General features: G+C 40.4%; 1 protein-coding gene across 1 annotated transcript; it reads right to left on the bottom strand.

The window, feature by feature from the left end:
- Window positions 1–376: 376 nt before the first annotated feature.
- On the bottom strand, window positions 377–18,454 carry LOC129530567 (uncharacterized). The gene is made up of 8 exons (XM_055377336.1): window positions 18,427–18,454; window positions 14,351–14,409; window positions 13,859–13,883; window positions 10,825–10,911; window positions 5,852–5,917; window positions 3,786–3,847; window positions 3,287–3,320; window positions 377–1,074 (listed from the first exon to the last, which is right to left on the bottom strand). The coding sequence occupies exons 1-8, from the start codon at window positions 18,452–18,454 to the stop codon at window positions 377–379; spliced, it is 1,059 nt and encodes a 352-aa protein (XP_055233311.1).
- Between the last annotated feature and the right edge of the window lie 1,093 nt (window positions 18,455–19,547).

Below are 19,547 nucleotides of genomic sequence, written 5' to 3' on the forward strand. Positions count from 1 at the left end.
GTTTGGGTCCTTTTAGCACAGATTTCTCAAAAGGGGTAACTCCATAACAGTTGGAAGCTTACGAATTCATATAATTTTTAAGAGGTCAATTTGGAAGTACCTATCTATTTTAAAATTCCAGTAACCTGGGAATTTCATCCCATGTCTAGAGTCTTTTATGTAAAATATTTCCACAATTAGGAGAAATATGTGCATGGGGATTTTCTATGTAGTGGTGTTTTGATAGAATAGAAAATTGGGATAAACCAAATTTCCATCATGAAGGAAATAGTAATATGCTGAATAATAATACAGCGAATATTATGCAGGCTTTAAATATCAAAAAAGAGTTCAACTTCTGACTTCCAATGATGGTGTTGAAGCAGGTCACTACTGGTTAACATTTGATTTTCTCGTTAGTGACACCGTGGACGGCGTCCTCGTTAGCGATGCCGTGGAGAGCGTCCTCATTAGCGATGTCGTGGACGGCGTCCTCGTTAGCGATGCCGTGGACGGCAACCTCGTTGCCCATGCCCTTGGTGGCGTCCCTGTTGGTGATGCCCTGGGCGGCGTCCCCGTCAGCGAAGACGTGGGCGGCGTCCCAGTCAGCGATGCCCTGGGCGGCGTACCCGTCGGCGATGCCCTGGGCGGCGTCCCCGTCGGCGATGCGCTGGGCGGCGACCCCGTCGGCGATGCCCTGGACGGCGTCCCCGTCGGCGATGCCGTGGAAGGCTTCCCCGTCGGCGATGCCGTGGAAGGCTTCCCCGTCGGCGATGCCGTGGAAGGCGGCCTCGTCGGCAAAGCCATGGACGGCGTCCCAGTTGGCGATGCCCTGGACGGCGTCCTCGTTATCGATGCTGTGGAATCCATCTTCGTTAGCGATGTCCTGGACAGCATCCCAGTTGGCGATGCCCTGGGTGGCTTCCTCGTAAGCGATGCCGTGGACGGCGACCCCGTCGGTGATGCCGTGGACGGTGTCATTGGCGGTGCCCTGGATGGCATCCTTATCGGTGGTGCTGTGGACGGCGTCCTCGTCGGCGGTGTTGTGGAAGGTGTCCTCGTTGGCGGTGTCGTGGACGGCGTCCCCATGAGGAGCTTGAAGAACACAGAATAAAGGTCAGTTCCCTGGTGGTGGAGACTGTGAATCACCCAGGGGCTTGCTTGGTGTGGTGCATGGAGGTGGCTTATCACAGCATGGGCCAAGCTGATGCTGGGACATACTCCCAGGTGGACCTGCACTAGTGAAGCTAAGGGATATGTCTCAGAACACTTTCTGCAGTGGGAATCAGTTTCCAGGTTCAGGTATGCATTATCCGGTGAAGTGGGGAAATATAAAACTAGAAATTGACAAATTCATGAAAAGCCTTCCATGAGTGCAAGTGTGATTTTTTTATCCACTTTACATTCAATATGCATTCACACATACAAAATATTTTTACAAGAAATCAGAAATTTTAATTTTTGTCAGTTATGTTAAATCTAACTTAGCTGCCAACATAAAGATTCTATCTCATTTACTTGGTCTCGAGAAAATCTAGCACATAGTAAGTAGATCAAAATATTTATTAAATGAAAACACAGAGCAGAGATGGGGGGCTGCTAGGCAGACTGGGTTGCACGTGATTACCTGGATGATACTAAACTGCACAAAACCTCGGTCAAATTAATATTGAAACTGCCTTTTGCTTGGGCTCGTTTCCCTTGCGGAAGAAGGATGACCAAGAAGATGAACAGGAAAGAAATGAGAAACCGAGGCCTTTGCTTAGTAGCTAAAGGCCACCTTCTGTAACACAAAATAGTCTACAAGTGGCCTTGAACTCTGCCGTGATTCAGTGACAGAGTTCCCTCATGTCTTCTACCCAGGTTGAAGTCCAGCAAAATTGCGACTGTCCTCTTTACAACTTGCGAGACCACACTGCTTCTGCATTTGCCTGTTGTATGAGATTTACACTTGTTTTAAGGCAACATTTTGTTTCAGTTGGGCTGGTGGCCATACCCGGCACTAGCCAGTCAATAGTGAGATGGCTCCTCATGGAGGAGGCTTGGCTTGATGCTGAGGGTCTTTAACCCACATATACAAGAGAGTTGCCACTAAGGGATGGAAGCCAGGCTAATAACCAAGTGCTACACAGAGTTCCTATCTGTCCCTCCTCACCATTTTTGGCTGGCAGGATTTGAGCATTTTAGGGCTGGGGAAGATAGTATTACTAAATCTACTAAAATACATCACCCATCCTTATAGACTTTGGCCAGTTGCTGAGCAAATTAACTTCACAACTGAAGTGGGCCACACTGGCCTTTGTGGTCCCCCACTCCTCTTAGAATTTGTGTGCGTGGGGCCTACCGGAGGGTGGGAGGTGGGAGGAGGGGGAGGATCAGGAAAAATAACTGATATTAGGCCAATGTATGGGTGATGTAATAATCTGTACAACAAACTCTCATGACACACATTTCTATATGTAGCAAACCTGCACATCCTGCACATGTACCCCTGAACTTGAAAGTTAAAAAAAAAAAAAAAAAGATCTGTGAGCTGAGCCAAACACCTGGGGATCTTTGTGCTTTTGACACACTGATGACTATGCCTGTCCGTGGGGAGATGAGCTTATAACTGCCCTGGGTTGTGTGACCATGGAGGCCACTTTATGATGATGGGCAGTGTCTGGGGCCTTTTGGGCTCGTTGCTTTTGGGCTTATACATGAATGCTGGACTCCCTGTGTGGTGGTGAACACCCCACGACTAAGTGCATGTCAGTGTCAGCACTGGCCCACACTCCTGGGTTCGTGTTTTCACTTTTTCATTCAGGAACTCAGGAGCTGGGGCCACTGCCTTGGCCCTTCAGGTTCTCCACCTGAGCAGTCGGGATAATAAGGCAGACCCGGGGATGGCTCTGGTGAGGGTTGAGGAGTCACTGTACAGAGAGAGTAGAGCGGGGGTGGATTTTATTGTTAGAAGTGGACACTGGTGATTGGGTTGTATAAGTGGGAAATCTCTCCTGAGAAAACACACAGCCTCACCTGTACAGAAACACACACATTCACACCACACGATGCAGCCTCACACAAGACACCACCAACCCTCAAGCACCCAACTCAGCACCACCCAAAATGGAGCACAGCTGCTTCCTCAAAATTTGGCCATAATTTTTCCCTGGGGAATTCAGGTTTTAAAAAAACACTTCTCCTGTACTTATTCCTATCACAATCCCAGGATCAGGGTGGCTCTTCACATTGAAACCAGGCAAGGATGCCACACGTTTCTTAGCATCCAGATTGTTTTCTTGGCAAGTGATTCCAGAATACTTACTAGATTCACGCCTCAGGGGGGCCACCTGCACCACCTGCAATACAGAAACAAAACTTTTTGAGGGGTATATCATGTTGTGGATTATTTGCACAAGGCTCTGTTTCTCTCAATGAATACTGAAAACTTGATCAGAAAGTGTAGTCAACTTCAAGGCCTCCAAGACAAGGGTAGGATACACACTGGAAAAGACATCAGCTTCTGGATGGTGTATCTCTCAGGTCCACGTAGGTTGGCAAGTGCAAAATACTGAATCCAAGGAGTAGACATTGCTTCCAAGGACAAGGATCCCAAGGATACAGTCTACAACCTGAAGCCGTCATAGCTAAATGCCATTTTGGATTACATATCAGTTGCTAAGAGTCACTTCTTCCTCCCCCTCAGAAAACTGCATTTAATACCTGTCATGGACATTGTCATTTTTTCACATGTAAAGTCAGTTGAAAAAGAAAGACACCAAGAAAGGAACATTTCTATTTCAGAGAAAGCAAGGCAACCTTACCCTCGCATTGACTGGCCTCTCTCCATCTCCTCTGTCCTTGTGAACTAGAGACTCCTCAGAGGCTAGGAGGACACACAGCAACAGTTAGTCATAGATGCTTTTGTTCATAAGTTATTCAGGGAGCTCTGCTTAATGTGGACAACAGGACAGTGTGTGCGGATGTGTTTCATTAAAAGCACAGCTTGAGCTCCTGCTAGAAAATCTTCCCTCGTGGAAAGACAGGCAAGAACGAGGAGCTAAGGAGCAAGAAATAGAGTCCCTGGCATTTTGCTGATGGCAACTTAAGGCAATGGGAATGAGTCAGTCTACAAATGGTACTGAAGCACATGCTATAGTTTGATGAGAGTCCCACTGCTCACACTGTGAGGTTTGAAACCCAGTTAAATGGTTTTCTAAACCCTGTAAAAACAATATTAGCTTGCAGGATTTATGTCCCAAGACTAATTTTACCTCTGAGGATCCACAGTGGCTGTCACTGTAGTTATTATGTGTTTTAGCATTTTGCACTTGAATAAAAGCAAAGTTTAATAGACAGATTGGATTCAATTCTAGGCAAAACAGTCTATGGTATTTATTCACTAATCCTTTGTTATAACTGCTGATGGGAGAATTAGAAGTACTGAAATTATATCCTTTAAAATTAATTAAAGCATAATTATTAATCACACAATATTTTTTCATCCAGGCCTCCTTTTCTTTGTCATGCATGCATATTAATTGAGGATGGAGAATATCTACACTTGTTCAGGCCAGCCAACATACGACAGTTTACTTCAAGAGAGGAGACATGGGTTGAATGCTGGTATGTTTTAATTCTGCAGCACAAACAGTTGCAACAAGTGTGGTGAACTAATCACCAGATGGCCCTTTGCTGCCTTATTTGTCATTGTGCCTTACATGTAGCTTGCAGGATTTGATTACGCTTATGTTTTGTGGTGATCATACTTTCAACTATTCCTAAAATACTGCTTCAGTCTTATCTGTTTGGGGTCAATTGCTGAGGATTTCTTACAAATTAATGAAGCTTGTGAATCTAAAGTTCTACACAAAGGGGGAAATATTTGCAAATCATTTATCTTGTAAGAGACTAAAATTTAGAATATATTTTAAATATATTTAAGATATATTCAAACATCTACAACAACAAACTAACTAAATAAAAATCAGACAACTTTTTAAAAGTGGGCAAAAGACTTCAACATATATTTCCCTAAAGAAGATATAGCCACAGATAGTAGCATAGGAAAAGCTGCTCAGGATCATTAGTCATTAGGGAAATGCAAATGAAAAACACAAGCAGACACCAATATACACCTACTAGGATGATTTAAAGGAAAATAAGTGTGAACAAGGATGTAAAGAAATTGTAACCCTGATACATTGATGGTAGAAATGGATAAAGTTGCAGCCACTGTGAGAAACAGTCTGCAGTGGCTCAGAAGGTTAAATATAGAACTCCTGTTGGACCCAGGAACTCTACTCTTAGGCACCCCAAAGAATGGAGAACAGAAATCAAACAGATGTTTGTATACTAATGTTTATAGCATCACTTTTCACAGGAGCCAAAAGGTGGAAATAATCCAACCATCAGTGAACAAATGAATGTAATAAAAGCAAGGTGGTCTACATGCAATGCTACATCATCCATCTGTAAAAAAACAAACATAATTTTGGTAGATGATACAACATGGGTGGACATTGAGAACATTATGCTTAGAGAAATAAGCCAGACACAAAAGGAATATATTGTATAATTGTACTTACATGAAGTGCCTAGAATAGTCAAATTCATACAAGAGAAAGTGGGATAGGAATCACCATGGGCTGGAAATACGGGGAAGGCGCTATATTGCTTATTGTGGACAAGGTTTTGTAAGAAATCATCAAAATTGTGGGTGTAGATAGTGGTGTTGGCTATGCAACCCTGTGAATATATTGAATGCCACGGAGTGCACACTTTGGTTAAAAGGTTCAAATGATAAATATTGTGTTATATATATTTCCCCATGATAGAAAACATGCACAGCCAAGCCCAGATGCCAGTCTTGTTAGCTGCCTTCCTTTACCTTCAAGAGTTGGCTGAAGCTTGTCCAATCTTTCAAGGTTGCTGAAGATTGTATGATGGAAGTCATCTGCATTGGGAAAGAAATTAATAGAGAGAGGAGAAAACTTGAGAATCCACACTACTCACCCTGCAGGGCCAAGAACTCTGTCTCCCATGCATTGCTGACCCGTCTCAGTATTTCCTGTGACCACCTCCTTTTTCAACTGAAGACTTTGCACCTGAAGGGGTTCCCAGGTTTTTCACCTCGGCCCTTGTCAGGACTGATCCTCTCAACTACTGACCATTTCACCTCCATTCATGTCCATGCCACATCAGGCTGTGTTGTCTAGATGGAATGAATCCACCCCAAATGTCCGTTTCTGGAGGAAGCCACCATTATGCTGTGCCTCCAACACGTCCACACACACCAAGTCACCTCGCTCATGCAAGGGGTGTGTCCTCTAACAAAGTTTCATGCTCTAAACCCAGATAACTTTTGAAACCCAAGTTCTGTTGATTCCCCTACTTTGGGTGCTCCATAGATGCTCATTTGTCTACTAAACACTGCCCCAGGCAATTAAATATTCCAAAGTGACCAGCAGAATTTTTATGTTAATTCTGACATTGCGTTGTTAGCACAAGTGTTTTTCCCCCTTCAAATTTATGTCTTTGTTACTGATAAATGTAACTGATAATGCTTTTTTCAGCTATGTTGCCAAGCATATTTATATAAAAATATACTCAGATTGTTTTCAGAATTTGACAAAGATGATAGCAACAATGATAATCTCATTTGTTTTATACTAATCTTTATGTGTTACTTTCATCATTTCTTACATATTGGGGCCTACCATACATTGTACAGTGAAATTAGTACTATACATCATGGTAGGAATATAAATTGGCAAAAGTAATTTAGAAAATAGTTCTCGTTTCTTAAAAAAATTAGGCTGGGTGTGGTGGCTCATGCCTATAATCCCAGCACTTTGGGAGGCAGAGGTGGGCGGATCACCTGAGGCTAGGAGTTTGAGACTAGCCTGACCAACACAGCAAAATCCTGTCTCTACTGAAAATACAAAAATTATCCATGCGTGGTGGGGTGTGCCAGTTGTCCCAGCTACTCGGGAGGTTGAGGCATGAGAATTGCTTAAACCTGGTAGGTGGAGGTTCCAGTGAGCCGAGATTGTGCCACTGCACTCCAGCCTGGGTCTCAGAAAAAAAAAATTTTTTTTGACCAAAATGTCATTATGCATTACATGACTGTATATGAATGCTCAAAGCTACATTACTCATCAAAGAAAATAACAAAATAATTAAATGTCCATTAACTGATAAATGAATAAACACTATCTGTATGAATAAACACAGCAGACTATGAAGGAAAACACGTGACCAGCACGTGGCAACACGTCAATTAACTTCAAACATAGTATGCTAAATGAAGGAAGTCAGGTTCCAAATATATATATATGTCCATTTCTATAAAGCAAGCGGGAAATTTATGGAGATGGAATGTCACAACAGTATTGCTTAGGGCTGGAGATGGGAGTGGGGATTAACTGCCAGTGCGCAAGCGAGAACTTGGGCGAGGGAAACATATTTAAATTAGATCGTGGTGTTGGGTGAACACAGTATCAATTTAATAAAGCATCAAATTGCAGACCTTTTCAGTGGGCAAACTTTATGGTGGGTTCACACCCAATACAGGTGTTAAAAATAAATTAATGTTACGGAAATTCTTGTCGGCTTTTTAACAAGCCAAGAGATACGCTGTGAAAGCAGCATTAATTCAAATGGTTGTCACAGGTCACTTAAAGTTAATCAGATAGTTGTCCTACAAATATAGGGTGAATGTTATTCACGAATTTCCTGAATCTACTGCAATAATCACATTTTTTTCCATTAAACTCTTGAGGTAGCTAATTTTATTTATTGCATTTTCAATGTTAATCTACTATTTCATATTTTGAGATTAACTCACATTAGTCAGAATTTAAAGTATTTTAAAATATCACAGAATTTAATTTACCTTATCTGGTTTTGGTTTCAAGACTATACTAGCCATTTCATTTAATTGTACATGTAGGGTATTCTAATTTATGGAAAACTATTACATCTTCCTTGATTTTTTTTTTTTTTTAGAAATTACTTCTAGGGATCTATATGGTAGAGTCCATGGAGAATTGTTTTAATTCTTCATTCATGTCTTCAGTGGGTATAGGATTGGTCATATTGGTCATAGTTTTCTGCTCGGATTTCAATAAGAAACTTGTGGAAGAACCTGAAGGGTGGGATCTTTGAGGGAGACTAAGACAGAGCAAGACAAGAAGGAGGGCAGTGCCACAGCAGAACTATTATTGATGCCCCCTCACCTAGACTGCAGAAGAGACATCCAGCTGTAGACACTGAGGTGCAGGAAAACAATGGAGCACCATCAGAGAAAGCCGTGCCCAGGAACAAGGAGGCACTGATGGTGGCAAGGGGCAAAGACAGCTGCCACAAAGCTGTTCACATGAGGGTCTCAGGCTGCATAGACACCCACACCAGCTGAGGGGTCCTGGTTTTCATAAAGTGTGTGGCTCAGCCAGGCCACCAACAAGCAGTTCACAAACAGTAGTAATACAACACTTTCCAAAGACCTTACTTGAGTAACACGGTGATCCTCACAAATTTCCAATCAGGATGGTCGCACAGTTCCTCCTGCTTTAGGACTCAGAGCCTGCCCGTGGTCACAGTGGGTAGGTGCAGACTCTGAAGATGCACTTTGGTCAGAGACCCCGCTGAACTCTGTCTAATGAGGACCTCTGCCCTGTCTGCTGACCACCGGTCAGAGGTGCAGGCTGCACTGGGGAGTAAGAATGCCACCTTCTCAGTGTTGGGAAAACTCCCTGCCAGAACTGAGAATGGCCCTTTCTAAGCAGAAGGCAAGCTCAGACTAAAGAAGGAGGCCGACCACATCAGGTTGGCAGATTGCCAAAGATTCACTCAGGGAGAGCCCACATCCTGGGCCATCTTGGGTGGTGGCAAGATGAGGTAGACAACTGCTTTTGCAACACATACCTGACAACAAAAGTCAACAACTGTAAAAGAGCCACAAAATCCCCAAATATTTGCAAATTAGCAATGCATTTTTAAATAACTCATGGGTTAAAGAAGAAGTCTCAATAGAAAATTAAAAATACTTTTAACTACATTAAAAGAAAATGTGACTTGGCAAGATTTCTGGATGTAGCGAAAGCAGTCCTTAGAGGGAAATCTATAGCATTGGATGCAATATACTAAAAATCACAAGACCTAAAATCAGTCATATCATGTTTCAATTAGGGAACTGTAGAAAATAGAGGAATGCAATGGAAAGAAAATAAAAGTAATAAACAACATCACAGAAATCAATAAAATTAAAACACTGAAATCATCAGAAAATCAATAAAACCAAAAGCTGGTTCTTTGATATGCTCATTACAATGAATGAATTGATATTCAGGCTAACCAAGAAAAAGAAGATAACACAAATGACCAATTTCAGAAATAAAAGAGGAGCCATCTCTACTGAACTGTTAGGCATTAAAAGGAATATTATGAACAGTTCTATGACCGCAGTTTGATAACCTCAGTGAAATGTATCAATTCTTTGAAAGGCAATCTTCCCAACGTCACGCTAGAATCCTAATTTGAATAAACTTATGTCTATTAAATAAGTTGAATTCACATTAAGAGCATTCCGAAAAAGAAAGCACCAGGCCCAGATGGTTTCTCTCATGAAATCTACCGAATTCTTCAACAGGAGAATAAAAAGACAAAAATTCATTTAATGCAATATTATTTGGTGATTTAATGTGCCATTTTTTGCCATTAAGGCATAAAAAAGACATGAAAGCAGCTAAAGCGTACATCAATTTAGTGCAATAAATTCATCTGAAAAAACTACATAATACATGATTCCAACTATATGACATTCTGGAAAAGGCAAAGTTGAAGCGATAGTAAAAATATTAATAGTTGCCGAGGTTTCTGGAGAAAGAGGACAGAGATTAATGAGAAGAGAGGATTTTTAGGGAAGTGAACATTTTCTTTATGAGACCATAAGGGTGAACATAATGTTTGAAATATTTCAAAATTCATATATATGTATAACAGAAAGAATGAACATTATGCAAATGTAGACTTCAGATAATAATGTATCAATATTTTCTCATTATCCTAGCAAATGTACCACAGTAATGTAAGATGTTACTAATAGTTGAAATTAGGAAGTGAGGGTGAGGAGACAGAATAATATGGGAACTTCGTGTATTATATACTCAATTTTTATTTATTTATTTATTTATTTATTTATTTATTTATTTATTTATTTATTTTGAGATGGAGTTTCACTCTTGTCACCCAGGCTGGAGTGCAATGGCATGATCTTGGCTCACTGCAACCTCTGCCTCCTGGGTTCAAGCGATTCTCCTGCCTCAGCCTCCTGAGTACCTGAGATTACAGGCGCCTGCCACCACACCCGCCTAATTTTTTTGTATTTTTAGTAGATATGGGGTTTCACCATGTTGGCCAGGCTGGTCTCCAACTCCTGACCTCAGATGATCCGCCGGCCTTGGCCTCCTAAAGTGCTGGGATTATAAGCGTGAGCCACCACGCCCGGCCATATGCTCAGTTTTTATGTCAATTTAAAACTCTCTAAAGAAATATATTAATTGAAAAATAATATTATAGCACCACTCTTTCAGGGAGATCTATGCTTATGTTTAACAACCAGGTAAGTTCTAGACATTAGCTTGAAACATTGTCTATCATTAAACATGAACCAAAATTGACTTTTAAGTAGATATTTACTTTTGTGGTTGTAGCAATATTTACTGACCAGGCAAATTAGAATCCTGACACATTAAAAAATATGGCTTAGTCTCTTCATAGTTTCCTTTTACATATGGGACACTGAATACTCCCCGCAATTGCAATTCTTGAAGCAACTTAATTAATGAACTTCCACAGTACCTTCTTGTGGGTACATCTTCTTCTTTACCGGGGAGCCATGAGGTCTCTGACACTGGTTGGTGTGCACAGCATATCTTCTTGTATTCTCTATCAGAGAAGATGCTGGTTAATGCATTTACAATAGATAGGGCTGTTGACATCTTGCTGACAGAAGACCAGAGGGAAAATAGTGATAATCTGTTCTAAGTTTAAACTTATGATGCTTTTCTTTACAGGCTTCCAAGCAGAGCCCACTGAATCAAAGTTGGGTTTCAGGAAGATCACGGAGTTCAGTGAGCACTCAACACCTCTATCAGACAGACTGTGTGGGCAGTGCCTTCCTGGAGAGGAGAACACAGCAGGATGACTGTGAGTGCAGGGCTGGGGCAGAGTGGGGGCCCGGATTCAAATTCCACTAAGCCATGTGGACCTAGCAAGCTCATGTCCTTCCTCTGCCCTCAGTTCTCTGCACTGTCATAATGTAATTTTAGCAATACTTTTTAAGCCCTATTTAGGCCCTACTTCTTAGTATCACAGTACAGGGCTAAAAAATCACTAAATACAGGAAAACCTTAGAGAGGACTGGTACTTCAGTAATGTTCTCTAAGTGTTTACTACATGCCAGGAGGAATAAGCTGGACACTTAGCAGTGGCGGAATATGGAGGGGGAACTTGGATGGCTCTGGGGCAGTGGAGCATGCTTTCCTGTTCAGCTTTTCCGTGGGCATGATGCCTTATGGTTTATGGAGAACATCAGCCCTGCAGGGGGTGCAGAGGAGGGGCTGTGGCTGAGATTTTACACTTGAGGGTGCTGACATTCAGAGATGATAAGTGACAAGCAGAACCTCAACCCCGCTGAGTGAAGGACCTGAGATGGGAAATGTGTTTGGTTCCCTAGAGAGAGAGATTCCTGAAAAACTGCCACCTCTTCATCACGCCCTGTGCCAGAGACCCAAGAGACCCTTCACTGTCTTTCTCCAGTCCTCCTAGCCCAAGGTGTGTGGCTGGACAAAGGTGATGCTCTGGAGGAAATGCCTGAGATAAGGAAAGGTCCTCAATGATAAAGAATTCTCCTTCCTCTTTCAGATCCTTGACTTCCCCAGTATGACAGCTTAAAGGCTGTCATCTCTGTGGCCTGCCTCCCCTTTCCCTTCACCCTGCCAGCTGCCTCTCAGTGACTGTCTCCTCCAGTGACTACACTGAGGGACCAGGGACTGCTTGCCTCCTGAGGCTGCTCAGACCTTCTGACACTGCAAAATGATTGTCAAAAGATGGGTCTGCAAAGAGTAACTTCGCTTCCACTGATCAAACCTGAATATGCAAGCTACTGTGAATTAACTGGAAAAGTGGCAGTGTGGGCTGGTGCTTTGGTGATTTAATGAATTAAGTCTGCAACCCCCACTGCCTCCTTGACTATTGATCAGAGCTGCCTGCAATAAGGTCTGGCTAAGAATGGGCAGTGGCTGCACCAGCTCTGGGTAAAATTTGACCTAAAACGACCAGTCTCATTCACTAACCTCAACATAGTCTTATGGGTTCAATGGACCTGTCCAATCCTTTGCTCTGTTCTCTCCATCACCTTCCTGTGTAATTTTCCTCCACCATGCACATAATAGAAACATGGCACAGGGGAGCTAATCACCTCTTTTATCCCCCACTTCAGGCTCACACATAAGTTTATAGTAAAAGCCTTTTCAAATGACTGCTTTAACTGCTGCTACAGCATGTGTCATCAGTTGAATGGAATCTGTCATGTGACTTTAAGCAACCCTTTGTTGAGAGACAAGATTCAATACTAGGGACAGTATTCTAGTGTACTACATCATTGATTTTATGTTATGAAGATCATCATTTATTGAAAATGTATAAATAACGAAGCCCAGCCTTACTCTTCAATGCTGTGTGTGTAAATCCACTGAGTGTGCTGACCCCCATGCTTGTACCCACCTGCTAACACAGAAAGGGTCCACTCAGAAGGGAGGCACAGCTCCAGCACTGAGGCTGTCCACACCAGCTTCACAAGAGAGTTGCCACAAGGACGACAGATACCCGGATAACAACCAAATGGCAATTTGAGTATTTAATGGTCATGATCCCTAATGTGTGTAGCTCAGAGGGCTTGTGGTGATAACTCCATCAAGACTCTAAAGCATCTCCCCAATTCTTATTGGACTTGATCCATGTCTTGAGGAGAGCCAGCTATGACACGCAGGCACCACATTGTCCTACTTAGTGCCTCCCTTAGTGTTTCAGAACCTGTGATTTGATCAGAAACATGGGCTTTCTATGTTGGTTTCACACTAAGGACTATGTGACACCTGCAGGAAGATGTCTACATAGCTACCTGGATTATGAGATCATGAGGCTCTCTTATGTGAGGGGTGGCATTTGGGATCTCTGCAGGTGTGGGTAATTCCAGGCATAGAGGGTGCTGGAACTCCCTTGCATGGTGAATAGTGATCTCTTCACTGGCTGATAAATAGAGGTTGTAGTTCAGGCCTTCAACATTAGCACCGTATGAGTAAACATTTTGACTCTTCACTATGCAGCAAGTGAACCAGGGCACATTTATTTATGTGGCTTAGTTTCTCCATCTGGCATGTGGGCTCAATAAACAAGCTCACAACATATGGGCATGATGATGATGAGGTGTGAACTAATGCAAGTAAAGTATGTGGTCTGACTTGTTAAATTAAGAAAAATGGCACTGAGAGTTGTGCTGGGTAAACACAACATTTTTTTCCTAGGGGAAATACACATAGACACATATTCACAAGCAAATCATGCAGACTTGCACACAGACCACCTCACCCCACCCCCGCCCTAATACACACATACCCACACACAACCTAATGTGAACACTTTCCCAGAAACTATACATAGATAAAAAGAGTATGTCACCTGGAAAACCAGTTTCTTTTACTATACCCCACATCCTCATTCCCACCAGATATCTTGGATCATGGAGGCTCTCCAGACAAAAGCCAGCAGTTAAGCTCCAGATTTCCTGTAGAATCCTTTTCTAACAACCAGTGAGTGATTCCAGAATACGTACCATTGAATGTGCTCCCTGAAGTCACCTGTAATTAGAGAAGGAAAACACTCTGAGAATCAGGCTATGCTATGGATGGCTCACACAGGTCTTTTGTTCACTTGGAAACTCTGGGTAACCAAGATTGGAAATAAGGTTCAAGTCAAAAGCCCCAACTCTAGAGTAGAGTTCCCTTAGGAAAGCACAGGAGCTTTTCTTCAAGAATGTTTCTGTCTAGGTAATTTTTGAGTAGCAATTGCAGAATTCTTATCTAAAGTGGAAAGCTTGTTCCTGAAGAAAACATCCCTTAACACACAGTGTACTATCTGACGCTGCCAATTTGCACGTCCTCTGGAATCAGGCGTCAGTTGGTAAAATACACCTCCTACATCCCCAAGGAAATATTATCTAACATCTATAATGTAGTGGATAATTTTCCCATAGCTGATATCAACTGAAAAATAAAGGATCCAAGAAAACAACATTTACATCTTAGGCAAAGACAGGCTACTTTACCTTGGTAGTAGAGTAGGGCTCCCTTTTCACACGCTTTTTGGAAGGATTCTTCGAGTCATCTAGGGGATGTGGAGGGACACAGCATGGCTGTCAGTTCATTGGCAGTGCTACTCATGAATGACTCACGGACTGGAACTTAGGGGTGTGCCTGGTTAACAAGCATGGAATGAGCTTCTCCTGGACCATCTTCTTCACGGACCAAGGAAGGCAAAGAAACAGTCGCAAGGAAATGAGAGTAGAGCCCTTGGCTTTCCAGGTAATGGCAAAGGAAAGCAACGTGAAATAATCAAACTCCAAATGAACAAATGCTAAAATACATGCTAGGATTCAACCACAGCATCCTGTCACTTCTTCAGACCCTTTAAAAGCCCAGCAAGACTGCCACTACCTTCTTGACATCTACCAAGTCCCTTTCAACCTCCACAGACCCACATACACTGCTACTGCATTTATCATGGAGGGTATAGGTTTCTGCCTTGTTTATGTGTGAATTTTTTAAAAACTAGATTTAATACCATGCACCAGCATTAATTGTATTTATTTCTTTTCTTGGTTATGAAAATAATCAGTCAGGCATAGTGGATCACACCTGTAATCCCAGCAGTTTGGAAGGTGGAGGTGGGTGGATCATTTGAGGTCAGGAGTTCGAGACCAGCCTGACCAACATGGTAAAACCCCATCTAAACTAAAAAAAAACAAAAAAAAAAAAAAACCCAGCTACTCAGGAGGCTGAGGCAAGAGAATCCCTTGAACCTGGAGGCAGAGATTGCAGTGAGCTGAGATTGCACCACTGCACTCCAGCCTGGGTGACAGAGACTTCATCTCAAAAAAATAAAAAATAAAAACTCAGGCCAGGTGTGGTGGCTCATGCCTGTAATCCCAGCACTTTGGGAGGCCGAGGTGGGTGGATCATGAGGTCAGAAGATTGAGACCATCCTGGCTAACAGAGTGAAACCCCGTCTCTACTAAAAACACAAAAACTTTGGCAGGCGTGGTGGCACGTGCCTGTAGTCCCAGCTACTCGGGAGGCTGAGGCAGGAGAATCACTTGAACACAGGAGGCAGAGGTTGCAGTGAGCTGAGATCATGCCACTGCACTCCAGCCTGGGCAAGACTCTGTCTCAAAAAAAAAAAAAAAAACCTCCCCTAAAAATAATCATTAAAGATTAGAAAATACTGAAATACTTATATTTTAAAGTAACCACTATAACCATACATTTTCCGTTCAGTCTTCCTTTGCCCTGTGTTTGCAGTCATCATGTGAGGGGCTGCCTATGTTCCGCCCAGGCAACCCACAGTGAGAGAGGACAGAGCAGGGAGATGGCCCCTGGTGAGCACTGAGGCTCTTCAAACCAGCTGCCGAGGGAGTTGCAAGTAGGGTGACACATGAGGCTCATTATTTAGTGATATTTTGTGTTCTTACTTGTCTTGTTCCCAGGTTGTGTAGCTCACAGACTTTTTTTTTTTTTTAACATTTCTATAGGGATCATTTGAAGTTCATAACACCATCAAACACCAGTACAGGATCTTCCCATTATTTACCGGCTTTGGGATATATGCTGAGGAGTGGCCACGCACTGAAGGAATGTGATCGGTTGTCCCGAGTGCTGTCCTCCAACTCAAAATCCGCAACCAGTTCAAAAGCATTTGGGCTTTTATGAGCCTATCACATAAAGACTATGACACCGCTAAGCTATTCATGTACTAATACCTGCCCTGAGCTGTGTGACCACAGATACCACCCTATAATGTGGCCAGTCTGTAGGAATTCTACAGGCTCAGATCATTCCAGACATACATGCAGATGTTGGAACTCCCTTGCACAGTGACTCATGATCCCAAGGCTGAGTGCTGAGGGCAGGTCAGTAGTTCAGAGCCTCAGCATTGGGGCTGTATGCTTGGGTTCCCATCTTGGCTCTTTTGCTGAGGGGCTCATAAGCTTGGGCACATTCATCTCTGTCTTTTTCTGCCCAGGGAAAGGTGATAGTAAATCAATCAGGCCATTTGTCTGTGGTGATGGCCGAATGATTTGATGTAGGTAAAGTGTACAGTATAAGTGCTCATGAGGCTTAATTATCAGGGAAATGTCTTGCTTTAGATTTCACAGCTTAATAAGGCTCAGAGGCTTATTCACGCCCAGGATTCTGAACTCCCAAGTCATGTTCTATGACATACACCTGCTTGGCCTAAAACCGACCACTTTATCTTAATGCAGACCCAGTTTTGAAAGAAGCAGATAAAGTTGTCAAAAATACTGTGTCTGCCTCAGCGCACACTCAGTGCGCTCCACACGAAGGGCATCACCATCTGCCACAATGGCCCAGTGGCCTGGCTGGCACAGACAGTGGCAGAGCAAAGGGCAAGAGATCTCTAATCCCATCAACATGGTCGATAGGGCATCATAGACATTCCAGGGTGAAGGCAAAATCCACATTGTGAGGTCCAACTGCTGCCATTTAGACAGGTGTGTTTTTACATGTACAGGAAGATCATTGAAGATGAGTGTTTTTATCCGTGGTTAACAGATGAGATGACCATGAAATGAACACCAGTGTACTGGGTGGAGCAGCTTATCTATTCAGTCTTCTGCACTAAAACCTGTGAAACAATATCATCTTGCCTTATTTACTAACAAATACAAGTGCCTCTAAACTTAGACAGTTTCCAAGTCATGGAACTGATGAGCACTTAGCTCCTGCAGAGAGCTCTGGATGATGGGTCGGGAGAACAAAGTCACACAATATATCAAAACAGCATTAACAAGTAAACAGGTTTTCAAAGCCCTCTACATGCAAATTTATACAATTATCATTTTAATTTTTATCTTCAAATTTGTGTACATAATCTACTTGCTTCTGAGTATAAATAAAACTGTATGTTCTTAGTTAATAGTCTCTACCAATTCATTCTATTTATCTTTCTGAGTTGAAATACTGCAACTCATTGGATAACAAAAAAAATTTGACTAAGATTACACTGGAAAGGTGAGTAGGTTGGGTGATTGACTGTGATAGACAATTCCATGATTTTGGATAACTCTAAAAGCATAAAAATAAATGTGAGTTTTATTTCACACGTAGACAATACACGTTTTATTACTTTAAAAAAATAATATGTGAATGGAAATGACTTACTACAAATTTATTAAACTAAATACACATTTCACAAAAAAAGAAGAGAGGAAGGGAAAAACATGTTAAAAACAAAGATAGGTACATTTTATGGTGTGAAAAGCCTCCAACCCATCCATACTACTGTGGCTTTGTTCCAAAGTTTTGGAAAGTGATGATTTCATAGGTTCTTAATTAGGTTAAAAACTTTGCCATATTCTCCCCTAGGGAATAATTAATCTGTGGGGTGGGGGATGGAACGTTGAAGGATGCAGGATGTAAAAGGAAATTATAAATATGTTATATATCTATTTTATATTATATATGTATTATATATAATATAATTATATATAATGTATAAATAATATATAATATATATTATATAATCTATGTATGTAATTATATAATATGTATTATATATTATATAATTATATAATATGTATTATATATTATATAATTATATACACAATTATATATTTATATATTATATATAATACATAATATATATTCTATATAATATATATATTCTATATAAAATATATATTTTATATATATATATATATATAATTTGGGAATTTGGGAATAAACTGAATCCCAATTCACATTGGGACTACACAAGCTGCCACCATGCCTGGCTAATATTTTGTATTTTTAGTAGAGACAGGGTTTCACTGTATTGGCCAGGATGGTCTTGATCTTCTCACCTTCTGATCCTCTTGCCTTGGCCTCCCAAAGTGCTGGAATTACAGGCCTTAGCCAAGATACATATTTTTTAAATGAAGAAAAATTTCAAAGGTACTCTGCATGGTACTATAATCAAACATATAAATTGAGGAATAAAACATAACCAAGAAACATTTATAACTGCATATGGAAAATACAGAGGATAATTTTTTAAATAACATATTTTGAAAGCATTAACCAGTAATTTGAAAAGTTTTCATTTGACAGGCCGGTATGAACACACCTTGAATGCAGCAACACTGGTTCCCCATAAGAAAAATCAAAATCAGGGAAAATGAAACCACAAAGGTTCAATCTGCTCTGACCTTTGAAAAACTCACCACAGACAGTGGCACTTTGGACCAAGGGCAGGAGATCCCTAATGCTATCACGATGGCGATAGGGCATAAACTTTCCAGGGTGAAGGCACAATCCACATTGTGAGGTCCAACTGCTGCCATGTAGACAGGTGTGCTTTTACATGTACAGGAAGTTCATTGAAGGCTCAGTGTTTTGTTTGAAAAACTGAATCCCAAGACCACACATTACGCTGTGCTTCTTAAAATAAGTTAGGAGATGGGAAATAGGGCACCCCCAAATATATATATATTATATATAATATGTAATGATATATAAAATATATAATATATACCATTTCCTTTTACAACCTGCATCCTTGTATTATATATAATATAGTATATATAATATAATAATATATAATAATATATTATTATTATATATAGTATATGTATAATCATATAATAATATAATTATATGATTATATATAATATAATAATATCTAATATATATTAGATATCACATAATATATTATATAATATATAATATATGGTGTATATTATATGTAGTATAATATAATATATAATATATATTATATATAATATATCATAATGTAATATGTATTATAATATAATGTATTATAATACATATTATATTATATATAAAATATAATACATAATATTATATAATATAATAATATAATATAATACATAATATATAATATATAATATGATATATATTATATAATATATAATTATATAATATAATATATTATATTATGATATATCATATATAATATAATATATCATATATCATATAATATATATCATATATTTTAAATAATATATATCATATTTTATATAATATATGTCATATATATTATGTATCATATTTTAGATACTATATATCATATATATTATATATCTTATATAATATATATCATATATTTTCTATAATATATATCATATATATAAGAAATATATTATACATTTTATATAATATCTGATATATAATATATAATATATCCTATTAATATATTATATATTATATAATATATATGATATATTA

The sequence above is a fragment of the Gorilla gorilla genome, chromosome 22, assembly GCF_029281585.2.
Source record: "Gorilla gorilla gorilla isolate KB3781 chromosome 22, NHGRI_mGorGor1-v2.1_pri, whole genome shotgun sequence".
NCBI lineage: Eukaryota > Metazoa > Chordata > Mammalia > Primates > Hominidae > Gorilla > Gorilla gorilla.

Excerpts from the sequence above, each read along its gene's own strand:
- LOC129530567 (XM_055377336.1), bottom strand. The coding sequence starts at position 18,454 with ATGGGGAACCAGTGTTGCTGCATTCAAG. Across the intron at positions 13,884-14,350 it reads AGCCCTACTCTACTACCAAG|GTGACTTCAGGGAGCACATT; the intron begins GTAAAGTAGCCT and ends CTCTAATTACAG. Across the intron at positions 3,321-3,785 it reads AGAGGCCAGTCAATGCGAGG|GTGGTGCAGGTGGCCCCCCT; the intron begins GTAAGGTTGCCT and ends TCTGTATTGCAG.